Source organism: Austrofundulus limnaeus, unplaced genomic scaffold, assembly GCF_001266775.1.
Source record: "Austrofundulus limnaeus strain Quisiro unplaced genomic scaffold, Austrofundulus_limnaeus-1.0 Scaffold375, whole genome shotgun sequence".
Lineage (NCBI taxonomy): Eukaryota > Metazoa > Chordata > Actinopteri > Cyprinodontiformes > Rivulidae > Austrofundulus > Austrofundulus limnaeus.
In genome coordinates this window covers 186,753-206,231 of record NW_013952777.1, presented here as the reverse complement: position 1 = coordinate 206,231, position 19,479 = coordinate 186,753, and the positions used below count along the sequence as shown (strand labels likewise).

Below are 19,479 nucleotides of genomic sequence, written 5' to 3'. Positions count from 1 at the left end.
ACACACACACACACACACACACACACACACACACACACACAAACACACACGTCGGCCGCCTCGTATTCTCGCTTCCAGATCAGCTGAGAAGGGAAAGAACGAAGGAGAAAGAGACACAGTGTATGAGCTCAAATGAAAAGTGCAGGACAATGAATTCACCCTTTCACGTTGAGCACTTTTTCTGTGTTCATATTGATTTTTTCACCCCTCCTGCTTTTGTGTTGCCATCCCACCCCCCACCCCCCCTTTAAAAAAAACTTGGCGATAGAAGGTTGGTTCAAATGGCAGCATTTTTGAGAGCAATATAAATACAAAACCAGTACGATTCCTTGAAGTGTGCGTTTTTGCAGCTTTCTTTCTCTTAACCCCTGCTCTTGATTGTTTCATTGCCTCTCCCAGGTCTTTTGACACCTACTGCACACCACGCTTCAGTCAAACTCAACACACAGCACACAGATCGAGGGGGAAATGGACTATGGAAGAAGATGGGAAGGGGGGAGGGGACGGCAGAAAGGACAAGGACTATAACAAAAGGTAAAAGCACTTAACAGCACAATGGCATAGCGGTTCACTCCAAAAGTCAGCTGCTGCTCTGAAGGGCATTCCAAAGTTGTTCAGYGTAAATGTGGGACAACGAGAGGGAAACTTTGGATAGTCTAAAGGACAAATCTCCTGTTTAAAACGTCTTTTGGTAAAAACCAGTTTATAAAAGTAAAGCCCAATAAATAAAAACTGAATAACATAAGCCTGTAAGGCTAATTGAGTCAAATATATCCTTTTCAGAGCCTTCAGCTGTACAAACAAACTGAACAGGGGGGGATTAAAAGCAAAATATAATCAATAACAAATAAGTCGATTTGCTTGGTTGACTGAAAAACTACACAAATTTAATTCTTTGCCAATTTATTAAAATACATTTTTAAAAAAGCTTACTATCAGAGCACAGTTTTCTTCTCCAAATTCACTGAAATCTATCAGCTCTCATTCATTCAGCTTGACCCATAATATTGTTTGAGATTTAGCATCATTTACCAAACTGAAGATTCACAGCTTCATTTTTGTCATTCAAAACATTTATGTTCCTTCAGCTCTCTACACTATATGAACGACACGAACACTGGAAAATTATTTTAATGAGCTTTTCCCACTGCTACCTTATCAGCGGCAGCCAAACTGAAATATGTAGTTAGATAATCCAAGCATGTGGTGGCATGGGCTAATAATAGCATGTCAACTTCCAGATGGGCTTTTTTTTCTTTTAGAATAACAGAAGCTTTAGTATTTAGTATAATATGATTTGCATTCATAAGCTCAAATTAGTGAGAGGTTGGTAAACAAGTTGTCAGAGCCAAAGCCCACATTGTTAAAGCGTTTACATTGTTATGGTTGCATTTACATTTTAGAGGTTTAGAACGGCCTTATCAGAACGAGACGCGGGAGCTCGGTGGTCAGCGTCGCGGTTTCGTAATCCTGAGGATGTAGGTTTGAGCTYATTTTGCGTCAAAAAGGGTTTCCGGTGACAAAATAATCACCAACTCTTTCATGCAAGTTCATTCGCTGTTGTGACCTCTGAAAATGGGAACAGTCAACAAAAAAAGAAGAATAGCCTTATCACAGGACACCCTCCTAAACTCCTTCATACATACCTCTTAAGTGATAAAACCTCTTTGGTTTACAAGCTTAAATATCAAAGATTATACTCCCCCCTTAACCAGAACCCCGAAAAGGAACACTGTGTCTCCACTCCTCCCGCCTACTTGTCATATTGATAGGTACAGGATGTAGTGCTGCGTGGATGTGGAGGATTAGCAGTGCTATCAACCTACCCATGCRCAGCCTGATAAGCGTTTTAGGACAGAAGCAGAGGAAGAGGAAGTGAGTGGGTTTACAGCGACCCACTTCCTGTGGAGCATGGGCCCATGTGGACAGGAGTAATATGCCCCCCATAGATGCCGGTGCTCTCGCCACACATTCCCACCGAGTCACTTCCTGAAAGAGGCAGCCCTCTCTGGGGGTGACTTCCTGTAAGAGTATGACCTCCCTGCTGCTTAAGAGAATCTCAATGGAACAAAGACTCAGGACTGCCATGAGAGCTGGTGTGTACAATTTAAATATGTGCTATTTTGTGTGCATGCATGTGTGTGTGTGTTTAACACCATTCAGGCCTTTACTCCAAAGGTTATCACTAGAGAGAATCTCTGCCATCGGTCCCTGTTCATGTCTTTAAGTTGCACTGGCTTGAAGCAAGAAGGGWTGATCGGGTTACATCCAAATGTGTTTGTTCACAAGTGTGTGCTCCACAAGTGGCGAGCTTTGTGTTGCTCTGCAAACACAAAAAAGTAAACGCCCACGTTGCCCTCCAGCCCAGCCTGCTGCTCCAGTGTTTATCTACAGGTATTTGTTATCTGGCCCTCTCTTTCCTCTTTTCTCCCTCCCCGAACTCTTAAAAAAGCTTGGCAAGGTCTTTATCTCGCAGTTGAATCCCTATAGCAGGTATCCATGTCAAAGGGACCAATGGGAGGGGGCCTCTGGGGACAGCATGTTTGGTCTGGGTCAGCCTTGGGTCAAGCTTTAGCCCAGAAGAATCACATTAAACTACTTTTTGCCTATTGCTGCATTCCAGGATGCATGAGCTCACAACACGACAACTTGGCCTTGGTGTTAAGCAGCTTGCAGGTGGCCGCAATTATTTTATAAAGCCAGCGTAACACACACAAAGAATAAGTTAAGCTGGCTTGGATATAGGTGGGTAGTGATGCAGCGTCAGTAGTTGTTGTTGTGTGTTATTTTCTCAAACTCCTTAAGTTTATGTAAACTATGTAAACCTTTGTAAATTTTGTAATCAAGAGGGCGACTGCAATTATTTAATGAAGCTAGAGGAAGACAAACAAAATAAATCATGCCAGCTTATACAGAGGAAACAGGAATCAATTTTACAGCTTTAGCAGCTGCGCATGCAGGGTGTCATTATATTACTTTAAAATGGTCTCCAAACAATATTATCACAATGATTTCTGAGGCAATTTATCATCTAGCAAAAGTTGTTCTTATGACAACCACACAGAAACACTGGAAACTATCTAAAATACWGTGTTAACTTTGCCAATATTCAAAATGAAGCAAGGCATGGACGATGTGCATAAAGACTGCACTGGACACCCTAGAGGTGGGGCTACGACATTATTTGCAAAAGGTTGCATTTTGGCTGACTACATGAAAACAAAAGATCTTTTACACTCCGAGACTGAGTTTGTTCCAACATAAAACCAGATTTGAAAAGTAAAAGCAAGTGAAGTCTCTTTAGGATATATATATATATATTATATGCAGATAAAAATATATAGGCGGCATCGACCCATATCAGTGACAAAAAAAATCCACTGGGGAAAGGTTGTAACCAAATATGGCTCTTCAGCTGGTGTTTTCCTGGCATGAAATTGGCTTTGTGTTGGTGCCGTTTGGAGAGCTGGCTGGTAAATTCTCTTCTTCTTTTGTTCGGTAAAGGGGTGGGGTGGGGGGCTCCATGCATAATGCTCTTAGCCAGGGAGGTCTGGAACTGTGTCTATAAATTGAATTATTTCAATTTGAGGCAGAGAGTGAGAGAATAATGGAGAGTAGCTGTGTGTGTGTGTGTGTGTGTGTGTGTGTGTGTGTGTGTGTGTGTGTGTGTGTGTGTGTGTGTGTGTGTGTGTGTGTGTGTGTGTGTGTGTGTGTGTGTGTGTTACATTTACATGTGAACATATGCATGTGTGCTGGTCGAGAGAGGCTCATTTTTTATTCTTCTACAAGGCTCATATTTACAAATAAGAATATAAACCAACTTGCAGAAGATTACAGAAGAAACCAAATGTTACTTTGCAGCTGGAAGCGATAGTAGTGGTTTCTGAAAATAAAAAGGGATCCTCATTGTCCCATCTGAACATTACACTTCCAGCATCTTTTCTATTTTTAAATGAAAAAACTCAAATACAAACTGCTTGACCCCATTTTTTTGGTAATGTTCTAACTTAAAGAAAATATTGAAACAAAACATGTTCCTGTGTGTATATGTGCTGTGTGCACAAGGGTGGAGGTGGGGTGAAAATATTCCGAAYACAGTATGATCGGCAGGGGACCATATGGCAAACTGGCAGCAAGCTATTTATCCTTATCCTCTTTGGAGGCTAAAATTAGCACYTCACTGTTTGTAGCTCTAAGCTGGACTCCAACCTCTGCCACTGAGCTAATAATAAAAAATAAATAAATAAAACAGTTGTCACTAGTCCACCTCTGTACCTTCTGAGTTTTTTTAATTTATTTTTTTTATTTTTTTGCTAACATTCTGTACTCTGCTCTGTTTGCTATCGAGTCCTCTCTGAAATTTAACTTTTTAGCCAAATTAGGGTAACGAATCAAGCTTAACTCCTTCATAAATCTGTATTATTATTTGTGTTACTTTAACCAGGTTTTCCAACAGGAACATGTATTAGGAAAGGCAGGATATCCTGAACACGGACCCCCTAAAGAGAGCAGGATGATGAAACTAATCTCTTTATCAAAAGCCTAAATAATTAGTGTCTGTGTGTGYACGAGAACACTTTTCCATGAATCAAATACCCTGTCTCAATGTTCTTCCTCTCCACTCCTTTTCTCGCTTCTCCTCGAAAATGTGTCCCTTTCTTATCCATTTATTGCAAAAACCTGTAAAAAGCGGTAATTGAAACTGTCTGCATGAACAGCAGGAGGAGTATTCACACCTTAACCTTTTTTTTCTTTTTTCTTCCTTTTTTTTTTCTTTTTTTGCTGTTCACCGACATAACTGATAGCCTGAATTCTCCTTCCAGTCTGATATCAATGAAAAGTTAACATCTATCTGATCAGAAGCCTCCTGGGCCCTGAGCTCAGCTCCTTTTTAAGTGAGGAGGAGGAGGAGGGAGACACCGTCAGCAGTGACAGGAGTGCAGAAGCAGAAAAAGAGAGTTTAAGCTTGTTTTAGGAGCAATATGTTGTCAAACATGAGTTGCTGTGATTTTACTCCAGATTACTTATGGTGTAAAAAAAGCAGGGATTTTTTTTTCTTCAAGAGGAAATCTTTGTGTCTTTGGGTCAGGGAACCCAAGCTATAGCTGAAACAAAAACAGGCAAAATAAAAGGCTTTGGATTATTTAGAGGAATGCAGATCTGTCTCATGTGATGTCAGAGTTTAAAACTAATGTGTGTTGAGAAATGATGAAGTTACACTGTTTTGATAAAACTTAAAAAAATAAAATATTGCACATGATCTCACAGAAGATTGCCTGACATTACACTCATGCTATGTATTGTGAATGACTCACAACTGCTACCCCATCAAATTTGTCCAGTCTGTTTAGTGGTTTGTGAGCTATTTTTGCACACAGCAATAATAAGGTCCCAAATATGTGGCTATTTTGCACTGTCACGGGAAGAACAMGAAACCTTTCACACAAACAAACAGCACTTGTGTACACAAGTGAAAGCGAACGCTTTTTATTTCTTATTCATTTGCATGACAAGTGCAACACCACATTTCAAATAGTTTACATCGGTCAATCAAAGCTGAAGAATTTACTTCTCCAAGGAGATATCTAGTAATTTGACAAAAGTAGCGTCTTCTTTTGGGACACAATTGCACTGTAATTGAATGAAGTATGGTGGTTTGGACAGAAATAAACCTAAACAAAGCGTTCAGCTTACAAGATTTAAACAAGAGCCTCTGCATGAGAAAAAAATGCATGTGGCCCTGCAGCTGTTTTAATCTTAATTTAATTTTCTTAAGAAAAAAAATATATATACACATATATATCATATTAAAAATGTTTACTGTACTTCTTTTTTTTAATCTTCCCACCCTGAAACACGAGAAGCATCTCTAAGTCTACAGAGGGAGTGTAAATAGTGTCTTTTAGCAAACACCAGCAATTAGATATAGGCATTTGGCATTCACACCAGTCACAAATTAAAGAAGAGCGCTTCCTGTAAACAGACAGTGAGAATGTGTCTACATCATTAGTGTGCCACAATTATAACATGGGAGCTAAAGATACATTTCCCTCCCGCTTGTACTCCCTCAGTGAAGCGAATGAAGTGAAACTTGACGTTTAAACAGTGAACAACACGCACACATCAATGTGCATTTTAATTAATTTGACATTAGATTATTTCACTTTAAAAAAAACACAACTCCTAAAAAGTTGGAATGTCTTGGAAAATGTAAAAAAAATGCCATGATTTTCAAAACCCATAAACCTATACTTTATTTACAATGGAGCCCATAAAAAATTGAATTTAATGTGTCTGACATCTCAAAAACCAGCATGTTTCTAAAATAATCGTCTAAGTCAATTTTTTTTTCAAGTTTGTCAGTGTTTTTTTTTTTAAGATTTGTGCAATTCTTTTAGGAAGGTGCCAAAATGATGGGTCCTGGGCAACAAAAGGTTGGAAAGGTAAGTGGTGAAAAAGTGGGGCTTGTTATAGACATGGTTGGGTGGGCTCAGGAACACATCGACAAATCATTGTCTGTAAACACAGCCCGTTGTGCCATCCATAAGTGTGAGTTAAAGATTTATTATGCAAAGAAAAGGACGTATGTGAACACCACCCARAAGTGTTCCTGTCTTCTTTGGGCTAAAGTTCATTTAAAATGGACTGAAGTAACTTGTTTTGTGGTCAGATAAATCAAAATATGAAATTACTTTTGGAAACCATTGATGTCAAGTCCTCCACGCTAAAGAGGAGAGGGGCCATCCAGAAAAACTTAGTGCCTTTGGCAATGGCAGCTGAAAAATCTGTAAAGGCAACATTAATGCAGTGAAGAAGAGGCATGACTGTCCTACATCAGACAAGAATGGGAACATATTCTCCTCCAAAAACTCCAAACAACTAGGCTCTTTCCTTGATTTTTTTTTTCAAAATTTTAAATAAAGAGAGACCACTTCTCAAATTTAAACAGAACCCTGTCCCTAAATTTGTGAGATGTTTTGCTGCCACAAAATGTTTGTTTTCCCAGTATGGTACTTATTTTAAGCATTTAATATATTTACTTTCCTCCAATGAGAACAAAAATCTGGTTTATAAAACTAGCAAACCATCATATTCTGCTTTAATTTACAATTTGTGTTGTGTTTCAAAGAATTAAAAATAATATTAAAGAAAAATGTCTTAAGTAGGCACAGACACTATGTSTAGGCATATGAGAGGCAGGGGAAGCGTGAAGGAAGATTTTTTTGTGTGCACATGCCTGTCATGGATGAATATTTCATGTAAATTCCACACACAAGGCATATTGTAATAGTYTAGGCTGGATTTTGCATTTCTTTGGTCATGCAGACAGGCTGACATGTAACCAACAAACAGATGGAGGCACAAACTGATAGAATTCAAGGGGAATTTAAAGTGAGAGAGATCAGAGAAAAACAACAAAACAGCTTCAAAATGTGCAAATAATTCCACTCAGTGTTTTTACAGAAAGTCTATATCAGGTTGAAGACAGATCGGAAAGTGAAACTGGAAAAAAAATGTACACAGTGTGCAAAGATCTACTAAATACTCAGAAATATGTTTGATTCCCAAAGTCTCCAAGTTAAACACACTTGAATAACTTATCAAATAGTTTTATGATTATTACCTTCTCATACATGAAATATTGACTCAAGCCAATAAAACCAAGTTAGCGGATGTGATTGAAAAAGCAGAGGATTGACTCGTGTTAAACGATGGAATGAAAGAAGAGGAAATTATCGTGTTTGCTTTTATTTCAGACCCCCTTTTTCCTCGCRACCTCAGCAGCTGTGTGACAACAGCCTTAATCCTAAAAGCAAACTGACTTCTCACTGTGGGAACTTAATACAATTTCCTCTTTTTTCTTTCTTTTGTTGAGAAGGGTAAACTTGAGCTGCTTGCTTACTTCATACGAGGTAATAAAAAATCATCAAGGGTCATGATTTTGAGTCATAACGTGACAGCGGACGAGTCAGTGGCTGTGATAGTGGGAGGTTGTAAAGCTTGGAGAGCGGAAGGTCGTGGCTGGGCACTGAAAAGCCTTTACTTTTCCCAGGTAAGTACAGGTAATAATGTTTGAGATGCAGTAAATCCACCGAAGGAGGAATAAACACTGCAACCAGCAACACAGAGTTGTTCAGGATGATTTATAAAGCTGTTTTAGAAMCAATTACCTCTTTATGACAGCTGTATACTGATTTCCCTGTGAACAGAGAGTTACATCTACACTTTCTTTATGAACTCACAAACATAAAGACACTGCTGCTTCATTAAAATACTTTAACAGAATTTAGCTTCRKATGTTTTATCCCTTCCAGTTAAATTTACGCTCACATTTTCCATTATTTCCTGCCACAGCAATACAAAGTTTCAGTACTTCAGTCTCAGTACTTGAGGCTGATAGCACTCAGACKCCAAGAACTACACACTGCCTGACACGGCTTAAAACTTTGAAATTAACTGTTGGCATCACGTCTGTCTGTTAGCAAAACATCCAWTGCAGTGGTTCCCAAACTTTTTAGCTTTTGATCCACAAAATAACAGCAGCAGATGCCTGTGCCCCCAACTATTTTTGCTTGTTAAAAATTGGTATCAAGTCAAATAAACAAGGGCATGGTGACAATATTCACTGTGCTACTTTCATTTATTTTAAGTACACTAACCTCATTCTTTTTTTTATCTTTTAGTATTTATTCATTCAATTTAAAAAAACACATTACATACATCAAAACTATGCAAATCAAATAAAATAAAAGGCAGCAGCAGAAGAAAAAATCTTATATCTGCTCCTATTTACAAAATATATATATTAATTTCAATCAACAATAAACCAAATAAAACAAAAACAAAATTAAACTCCTCAAACAGTAACTCGTACAAATACAAATTAAACAATTWCATATTTCTTTAACAATTTTGCTTTGATCATTTTTGACAGGAATAAATTCATCCAGTGCTTTTATAATAATTTTCCAGGTTATTCCATAGTCTTATACCTTTTACTGAAGTTCATCTGTCCTTCAAATTTGTTCAGATTTTTGGTTTAATAAACATTTGCAGCCCCCTCAAATTATAACAACTTTCCCTTTTAACAAAATTAGATTGGATGTTTGAAGGTAACACATTTTTATGAGCTCTTGTAACAACTAAGGCAAAAAAAAATATTTTTAAGTGTAAATAATTCAGGAAAATCTTTGCAGGACTTGACGTTTCAGGACCCCACTCTGGGTCCTGACCACAACTTTGGGAACCACTGATCTAATGAATCACTGCGCAGGTTTCACTGAAACCCAAAAGAGTAAACACAGGGTATATATCTATGTCTGGTTACATTTTGGAATGGCCCCACTTTAGGATGAACGTCATGGCTAATCAACATTTTCAAACAAAAATGGCCAAAGGTCAAATGGACATATATTGAGCAACAGTTTGACGTGGTAGTGCCTGAGAGTCATCCTCTACACAGACCTCAAGAGTTACAGGATTTTCATCATGAATTTACAAGTTTTGACCAAAACATCTTGAACTCCGTCCCTTTCTGACCTTATTTATCACTCTGGCCAAAACGACAGCAGGTGATTTCCATTTCTACAAAGAATGCTGGGTCTCTAATCTCTTTACAGTTTTTTTTTCCTTCTGCTTTCTTTCTCTTTCCTGTGTTCACACCCTGAAGAGATCCAAACCAGAATGCTGTTTGTGTCTGCCAGCTACTCGACTCCCACCTCCAGTAATACGGACTCCAGAAAAATCAAAAGAACCACATACCTTTTATCCACCCACAGAGGCTCACATGTAAACAGATTACTGGTAAAGCTGGACACCAGTAAGACAATTATCGGACCAAGGATCTTGCTCGATTACGTCTAGACAATGTCTAGACAAAACACACACACACACACACACACAAAGCAAAACACTGAAATCCTTTTCTTTTAGTTTAATATTTCATCTGAATATGCTTGGCATAATAATAAAACCAGTTGTTTAAAGTTGTGCTTGTGTTATTCTTAACGGTAAAAAAGAAGAGAAAAAAATCCACAGTGTTTGAGCTGCTGAAAGAGCCAGTGGAGTCAGGCAGGGGGAATATAACCCAAACAAATACAGCTCTTTCTTCCAGTCTGCTGGACAATCGGACCAATTAATCGGTGACTTTCAGAGGGACACGTGAAGCTGAATGATTGGGCGAGCAGAAGCTGGCTGCTGATTGCTTGGAACCCCTGTTTGGCTGTGAAAACCACCCAATAAGGTGACTGAAAACAGCAACGAGTCTGTGACTTGGTGTTGGAGGGAACAGAGGTGGACAGATGACAATATCATAAATATTTCTTGCATCTAATCGACCTTGGTCTGCACAAAACCATTAGAATGTTGCCAAATTTACAGATATTGGGCTAAAATTTGTGGTGGCAGTAACTGAGAGTCACACTCAGGTCTTAAGTAATAAAATACAAAAATTTTGGTAAGTTACGCAAGTAAAAATTTTGGTTATTTGTACTTTATTGGAATAATTAGTTCTCAGCCAACTTTTTACTACTACTCCTTATGTTTAAAAAATGCAAAACGTTTATTTCATTTTGACTTGTTTCCATTCCAGCAGGACATAGCAGATGAATGTAGCAGAGTATAAAGGTGATCGTGGCAGGGATCTGCATATTTGCAGCTGAAACAGATAACTTAGTGGACACTAAATTTTTCAACATTAACATTGTATTATAGTTTATATTATTATGGCCTTTAGAGAAATGTGTTGTCGTGGGGAGGTTGTGCACCCCTGGGTTTTGACTGAAGCTTTTATATTTGCTGTTTTTTTCTTCCTTACATTCCTTTTAATTTTATACTTTAAGTAGTTTTAAAATCAGTACTTACTTTGACTTGAGTAAAAAGCTTGAGTTGGTACTTGTACTTCAGTATCTACAGTATACTTCTACTTAAGTAATGAATGTTAATATGTTTGACATTTCTGGTCATACTTGGGGCATTGAAACATCTCACAAGATCTTCCATTATCATATGAGAAATGTGCATAATTTACAAGATTTAAACTAAAATGATCATGGCGCCATCTCTTCTACTCATAAGACAATCATAATTTAAAACTCAGACAAACAAAGGGTGATATGCATTTCTCATTTGTGCAGGTAAACTGTAATTCTAGCAAATAACATCGAACTATATGGATTTTCTAAAAAATGTTGGTCCACTTTGTTTCAATACACCATTTCATGCAAATAAAGGGTATTTACTAAAATATTTTTAACTTTAGATGCATCTTTATAGCGATTTAGTGGGTCATATTGCAAAATTTAAATCTCCGAAAGGCCTGAACTAGATCACAAATCTCGGAGCTCGATATCACACAACAAGCAGAAATCTCAGGCCAGTAATTTAGGCAAACAGTAACACTCAGCCTTACAGGGAGCCATTTGTTTTGGCTCAGCACACTGTTCTCTTTACAAACAGTCCGGGTAATTGGCGATACATATCTAATATCAGCAGTCATCGCCTCGCTCCTGGGACGACTCTGACCAGTGAAGTGCAGAGCTGCGTAGCTCTCAGAAACAGAGCCAACACTCTGCTCCTTTTTCTACGCTCGCATCCACATCGCCGCAGCTGACCAGTTCAGTTCAAGTTGGGTTTTTTTTTTTTTCTGTTTCCTTCGCACGCCAGCCCCTCAGAGAAGCCGACGGGTGTCCTTACAAATTCACACAGGCAAAGAGGAGCACTTTATACTGCGAGAAAGAAAAGAGTACATGAGGGACTCCCCGCCATCACTGGCGCATATGATCTGTTAGCTTTTCCTTTACCCTTCCAGCATTACTTTTTTTATACAAAAGAGCATGATCCAAGGCTGTGAACGGGCTTCTCCAGAATGCTTGTGGGTATTAAACAAAGCAGGCTGTTGGTAGGCACTAGTTAACACAATGTAATAGAGAGGGACTAATTAACTACAGTTGCTCTCTGTCTTTTTTTATCGTCTCTTGCTGGATGTTTACAAAGATCTCTCGAAGAAAGAGCAAAGAAAAAACAACTCCAAATAAAAAAAGATGCTTTCTTCTTTGTATGCTCTTTAGGGAGAAAGGAAACACCCAGAACTGATTTTAATGACATGTGTGAAACAAATGTGATCCTCCCTCATTTTTTTTTCTGTTACTGCCAATGGAATTTAGTGCTAAAATACACCATGGGCATTGTGGTCAAAGCATAAACACCATAACTGAGGATGCAGCATGTGAGAATTGTCACCATATGTAAAAATAAAAGGCAGATTGTTTTTCACATTGCCTCTTTGACACTAACAGAGTTCTGCAAAACATCTGCTCGTTTAACATTTATTATCCATCTTCTTGTTGAAGTATACGATTTCATGAAGTATTTCTCATGATTCCGGCATTGCTTTTTGATTTGAGGATGCAATTTCGGGTGAAGAAAGAGAAAACTTTCAGTCGCTGAGACAAAAGAACAGAGCGGAGCATGAGGGGATCTCTGCGTTAGCCTCAGTACAGTTCTGTGCTTTAAGGTTCTGTTCTGTCCGGCATCCTTCTTCTGAGCCGTCCTCTGCTGGAGAGGGAAGGCCGAAGGAGAGAGGAACGAGGAGTAGGTCATAAGCAAGAGGGGAGGAAACAAAGACAGTTTAGGAGTGAGTGGAGGGAATGAGACTCAGAAAATGAGCAATAAAAAGGTAAAAGAAAAAGTGAGAATTGTTGGGAAATATTGCAGACGTTTAGACTGAATATAAAAAAGTGATGAAGTGAAATAAGTTTTCCTCTCAACGTCATCACAGGTAATTTAGGATTTTTTATTATTATTATTATAACATGGAAATTATTTTTCAAAGAAATTTCAAACATTTGCTGTTCTCCTCTGCTATGTACATGTTCAGGATGAGAGATTATATCCAAGTGATGGTTCAATGACTTGCTGATTTCTTTTGAACTTTTCTTTTTAATATAACTTGTCATTTTTACAGCTGTCCTGATTGCTCCTTGCTTCTTACTGATTAGGATTGCTGGGATAGACTTCAGCACCCTCCACCCTGAACATCTCAAAGCAAATAAATGTGTAAAAATCATTAGTCTATATTAAACTGATGGGATTTGAAACTGTTTGCAACATATGTAATAGATTTTTAAATTTAGCTAATTTAATAATTGGTTATGAACACAAAATTAAAGAACACTGTAAATCACACTAAACTGGTACGTTCAACCAAAGACATGCATAACTGAGATTAAATTGCAACATCAATTCCACAGTCCTGCAAAGATTTTGCAATTATTTAGTCATAATTTCATCACAACGTGTCGAAATACTGGCTTTCATTGCAGATCTTCGTTGGTCTTTTTAGCTAGCAAATTTTTATTTAGAAATATTTGTAAAACCACTCATTTTAAATGTGTTTTTAATAGATTTTTAGACCTGAAGACTTGTTAAGGCTGTCCAAAATGGTAAAAGAAAAAAAACTATGACCAAAATTTCAGAAGTAACATTACAGTGAACTGTAAAACAAGAAGATAAGCAACACAAATTAGAAAAAGGAGAAAATATAATAATATATAAAAGTAAAAAAATAAAATAAAATATGTCTTATCTAGACCTATATTAAAAATTGTTGATGCAAGACCTTAATAATGTTAAGGTAAAAAAAATGTGGAGAAAAACATTTGACAAAACGTGATACATAAATAGCAAGAAATATGTAAAGACATTTTTAAAAGAACATAATAGGGATGAAAGAGGGCACATAAGAAACAAAGAGAGGTGAAAGACAGAGAGAGATGAAGGAAATACAAAAAGTGCTGTTTGAGAGTGAGTGGGAGGCATGGAAGCCCCCTGAAAAAAAGAAGGGAGGGATGAGGAGAGAGAAAACCAGCTGACATTAAAATGAAAGAGAGACTGAAGAGTAGGTGGGAGACAAGGGAAAACTGCAAAAGAGAGGGAGGATGGGAAGATGAAAGAGTGCAAGAGAGGGGGAAGAGAGACAACAGGGTGAAGCTGTCAGGGAGAGAGGGAGAGCGAAGTGCCAAACAGATAAATAACCAGCTTACTGGGATTACCGAGTGAATGACACAGAATTTGCCCGAGCCAAAATGACGTGGCAGTGATAGCTCCTAACCCATATAAACCTGAACGTAGTCCAACATGTCCTGTGGTATATTCACTGTTGTCACGTGCCTGAAGCTCTGCAGGGTCTTTTGTTGATCTGCAAGCTTTAAAATAACAAGAGCTGTCTAATGCTACCTGCTGAAGATGAAGAACACATGGACACTGGGGAGAAGATGTGCATTTATGATTAGCATTTTAACAACAGAAATGAAATTACCTAACTCCACTTTTAGTTTGCCTTTAAGCCCAGAGGGTAAAATTATAAAATTTAGTAATATTTAAAAGTGCATTTGCAGATTATTGGAACTTTACTTGAAATGAAACTGGAATAAAACATTTAACAAAAGAAGATAGCCATGACCATTTTAATGGCCTCACTTGTTTTATGGCTATTATCATCCCAGCAGCACTTTGAATATAAAAAGCTAAATGTCTCTACTCCTTTTTTTTTTTTACAAAAGTTGCTTTGAATCGAATTTAGCTATAGTGCCAACAAGTTTTAATCCCTGCAGACAAGTATACATAACAAAGCGCATCATGTTTCATAGCGCTGAATTCAAAATTCCAACAAACACACGCATTTATCTGGACTCTACCCTACTTTTTACCCTTTTTTACTCCAAACAGCAAACAGAAACCGTCTGCAGCCGGACAGCGTTGGGAAAACAGAGATTTGAGGTGACAGAGAGATGATGAGATGGAGTCGTTGGAGTGGGCCGAGCATAAGGAGTGAGTCTATAATTGGAAAGATGTGAAAAATGAAGTGTCACTTTGGTCAATAAGGAGCAAAGGTCGCGGAGGCAGGAGYCCAAACTCGGCACGGAGCACGCTCATTAGAGCAACCAATCAGCTCTTGGCTGGCTGCTCCAGACTATTACTCATCAAAAGGTAGAGGAGGGCGCACACACTTACACAATATCTCTTTGTTTTGCCCCGTTTCAAAGTAATTTCAGAGCGCTTTCATCAGTCCTCTTTTTCACATGATCTATGCTGCAGTTATTTTTTGTTTTAAATGTATGTCTTAGTCTTCGAGGCTGACCATTACTATAGAGAGAAAATGAAAGAGAAAAAGTATGTGAGGGAAAACAAAACAAAAGGGCAAGTGTGTTGGCTTTTCGAACTGGAAGGCATGGCAGCGACTCCAAGGTTCTACCTTCTGGCGCTGGCAGCTCTGCAAACTCCACTCCACATTGCCTTGATTAATACAATATATGGAGTTGCTTTTTTAGCATACACTTTGGAACATACCTCAGTGAGACTCTGTTCTCCTACTCCTGCTACTTTATCACACACCAWTATCCTCACGATGCATAGAAACTGCATCCACATGTGACAATTTGCCCGTTTGGCGTCAAATAAAACTCACACAAACAACTTCATCTTTTGATTGCAAAATCTGTCAYGCAAAAACAAACAAAAAAACAACTTCATGAATTCAAAGCAATTTTTATGTGTCCCTCTTTTGCTTGAACAAGTCTGTAAAAGTATAGCTCGAGCTAAAGTGAAGCATTCAAACTAGTTTAAAAAAATTCTGATTCATTACAAGCAGCGAAGAGATTCTGCAGAAACACTCTTTTCATTAAAAGATACATTTYGTGCTTTTAAATCCTTCTTTTTTACACTTAAATCATTTAGCTAGGGTCTATATAAAATGAAACTGCAATGCTTTGGTCTGAATTTTCTTGTTATTGTAACTCCACAAGCCCCTCTTTCACCCCTTTTCTGAGGTGTGTCCCAGATCAACTTTTGAGGTTGTCTCTTTAAAACCAAATGAGAAGAGCCTTATCCCGTCCCCTTCCTGCTTCCAGATTGGTCCATTTTACCTTGATAGAGGTTTTTACAAACATATAGCAGCACAGAAACATTTCATTTAAGATGTCAACTAGAAAACTTGTCCATCAAGCCTTACATGTTGGAGCCAGAGCCAGAAGAGACAAAATTCAACTTGTCTGCACCTCTAGAGACTTCACAACAAAATGCATTTAACAGCTAAAAAAGTGAATTTTGCATGGTATGTCCCCTTTAACTTAAGCAGCAGCGAAGAAAGTTTTCTGCCATTTGCTCGGTGAATATGACACATTCTGGTGAATTGGACCCTCTGCATCTTTGTACTCTTCTGCCGCATTTTCTCTTACCCTGTTCGCTGCTGTTGTCCCCGCTGTGTGACGTGTGCCCGCCGCTGGAAGGTCCCGGTGTTCCTCCGGAGCGCGTGGACGCCGTGTCATCGTGATCTCTGTTCCAGGACGTCTGTGGAGAAGAGAGACGGCACAAAAACAGTCAATCTGTAAATATTATCAACCGTCTCTGATTTTTTTTATCCTGCGTTTTACAAGAGACATAAAAAATACACAAAATGACATTTAAAATGAAATCATCCTCGGCCAACTCTCAGGGCTGTCACGCAGTAAGGAACGTTTTATGGAATGCAGATTATTAGGGCTTTATGAAAAAGGCGAATAAAAAAAAGCAAACATGTTGCTTTGGTTTCCAGCTTTCTGAAGCATGCAATCCGCGGCTGCCTCCATTTGGCTCAAACCACTAGCAGATGAAAATACAAAACAGCTACAACTTAAGATAGGGTACGGCGAGCGCCAGGGAGTGATGTCATCCAGGCAGAGGGAGAGGGAGCAGGAGGTAAATAAGTCAAGGATTGCCACATCAGAATAAAGTGCAGTGTTTTTGCTTAAAATTATTATCAAAAAAAAAAGAGAGAGAAGGAAAGAAAACCATAGATGACTAGGAATACAGAGTTAAAATTCCTTTTGGATAGCAGGACAGAGACTTAATCAAATAAGCAAATGTTTTCCCACAGTCAAACAAAGTGAAACTAAATACTGCGTGACCAATCCAGCTGAGGCTGAGCAAATAAAATAATTTCAGGTAACTTCAAAAAAAGAAAAAAAAAAGCTGGACTAAATTGAATCTGTTTTAGCTGAAGAGACAGACTCTGGAGGTTTGAGTTTATATATAGTAAGTTGTGTCTAAGGTCAGATGAGTGTCAGCTGCACACTGGACAGTGGTTAGCAAATGGCCCATAGAGGATTGAAAACATAATAACCACACACCACAAACAGTGTAAACAGACAGGAAGGCAGACAACAAATACAATCACACAGCTAGAGACAGATAAAGACACCCAGAGATGCCGACAAACGCGAACAAATGCTGAAAGAATACAGAAAGATCTGCCCCGTACAAAGTAACTATGTAACTGAAACCAAACCAGATGTCTCCCAGTGCTCTGCGAAGCAACATTAGTGCTCGAGACAGGAGAAAAGAGACCTCAGAATAAGAGGAAATGGAATCTAATGTCTTAGATCCAGCTCGATTTCACAAACAAACAAAACACACAGAGCACAAACACTTATCGAGCCTCCTCCACCCCGCCTGCGCGAGCCTATCTTTGCCCTGTGAAAATCAAATGAAGCAGATATCAAGGGGGCAATGTGGCTCTCGCATCTCGCTTTCAGGGCTTCGCGACGAAATGAGTGATAGAAACCCACGCAGAGGAAGAGAGGAGGGAGAGGAGAGAAACACTGTGGGGAACAACTGGTTTCAATTGGGATACTACAGTTGGCACTGCTGCCGCTGCTGCTGTGAAAAGAGTTGAGCTTTCTACAAAGAAGCAGACGTTATTTCATGACACAGAATTTGTTTAAAACAAAATAACAGAAAGAAAACACGAGTCAGCAAACTCAACACATTTGGGGTGTATTAAGGGCTCGTTTGATGTTCTCTGGCTATGAAATTATAATCCAGTGCTTACAGGACGATATAATCATTTTCCAAATTAGGCTTTGCAACGAAAAAAAAGAGAGACTAAAGTCACCACACAAAAGCATGACTGGGATTTTTGATCGGGTAGATAAACGTTGATTTTAACGGGGATAAAATACCAGGATGATTGGTTTTTATTTTCAAACTCTTCAAATTTTTTTGCTGACCAGAGAAGACGAAAAAAAATGAAACACCCATGCATGACCGAGTGACTCCAGAGAACATCAGATGTGAGGTAATCCAGACCACATGCTCAAAACACAATCAGTTAAATACAGCTTTTGCCAATTCTGTTAGAAGAAAAAAACTGCAGCGTTTAAAAAATGAGCAGAACTTGTTTATTCAGAGTTCTGTGAAACAGAGCTGCACACACTATCCCCGGGGATAGTAGCAGCAAGTAGTGAAAAACCCAAGAGCCTCAGCTTGCAAAAAAGGATGTGATTTTTTTCTTCCTTTTTTATCCTTTTTGTTGTAATTCTCTAACAAATTCCATTTGAAAATATAATTAGAAAGTGGAGGGGGAAATGGCAAACTACTGCATTAGCTGTAATTGAACAAAAGAGCGCCTTGCCTGCTGGGAGGTGGCCACTGAGGCCCCATGGGAAACGGGGCGGGGCTGAGACAGGGCCTGGTGGCATCTCTGCGGGGCCGGGGCGTTTATTTATAATCACACGCCGCCCTTGGATAGAGCAGGCCCAGCACTGACCTAACACGCAATTAATACACACACGGCTGAGATAACACAAGTACACACCGGTCACACAGCGTGTGTGTTCTGTACAAACATACACACTCACACACATGAATATTCTTCTCTTGGTCAGTTCGCTCGTGCAAACACTCCCGTAGATACAAATATCTGCCTTACACAAATACACGCACACCTGGCTTATTATCAAAAGGACTCACCTTGACCAGAAGATACACAGAGAGCAAGGAAAACACACACCCTGTGCCAACAACACTTTAAAAACACAAAAAGCAGGGGCACCTTTCAAAATATGTAAATTTACAGGAGGAATAGATGCATAAACAGAAAGCTGAGAGAAAGAGAAGTGTCTCTTCTGGTTCCCTTAATGAGCCACCATAGTCTCTCACGCTCTCTCTCCCCACCTTCATTTTAAATGTTTCCCTCTCTCTCTAAATGTCTTCTGTGCAGCATAAAGATTAATTCAATGCCTAATTGTTCAGTAAATTCAATTTTCCACCTTCCATTCTGCCTAGATTTAGCTAAAGTTCTTAAGTCTTCTAAGCCAAGGGAACCCCGTTTTTGAGTCACGCATACCTTCCTTTCTTCTCCTCCTTTTTTAGATCACCTTTTCCTCCCCCCACCCCTTCCTCACCAGCCTGATTCGCCGTGAAAAGATTTTCCTCGCTGGAAAAGTCGGATTCCGCTATGATCGGTGAGGCATTCCAATCCGATGCGTTTTCTCATTGTGCCTCTTGTCTAAGATGCAAGAGAAGGGGGCTTCCCTTCTCCTCGCTGTGCCAGGGCCCCGCATCGTACAAGCGCTCATGCAAGAAATGTTGCCTTGCCAATTCATTTGCAGTAATAAAGAAAATGGTTCAGGTTGTTGTGCTTTGCCACCCCACTCTGCCCCC

General features: G+C 39.0%; 1 protein-coding gene across 1 annotated transcript in view; it reads right to left on the bottom strand.

The window, feature by feature from the left end:
- The window catches only part of meis1b (Meis homeobox 1 b), a gene marked incomplete in the record, with an annotated part of 80,313 nt that overhangs the window by 50,128 nt on the left and 10,706 nt on the right, over positions 1–19,479 (bottom strand). Inside the window, 1 exon segment of the mRNA XM_014023528.1 lies at positions 16,236–16,347. Coding sequence (XP_013878982.1) covers positions 16,236–16,347 — 112 coding nt within the window.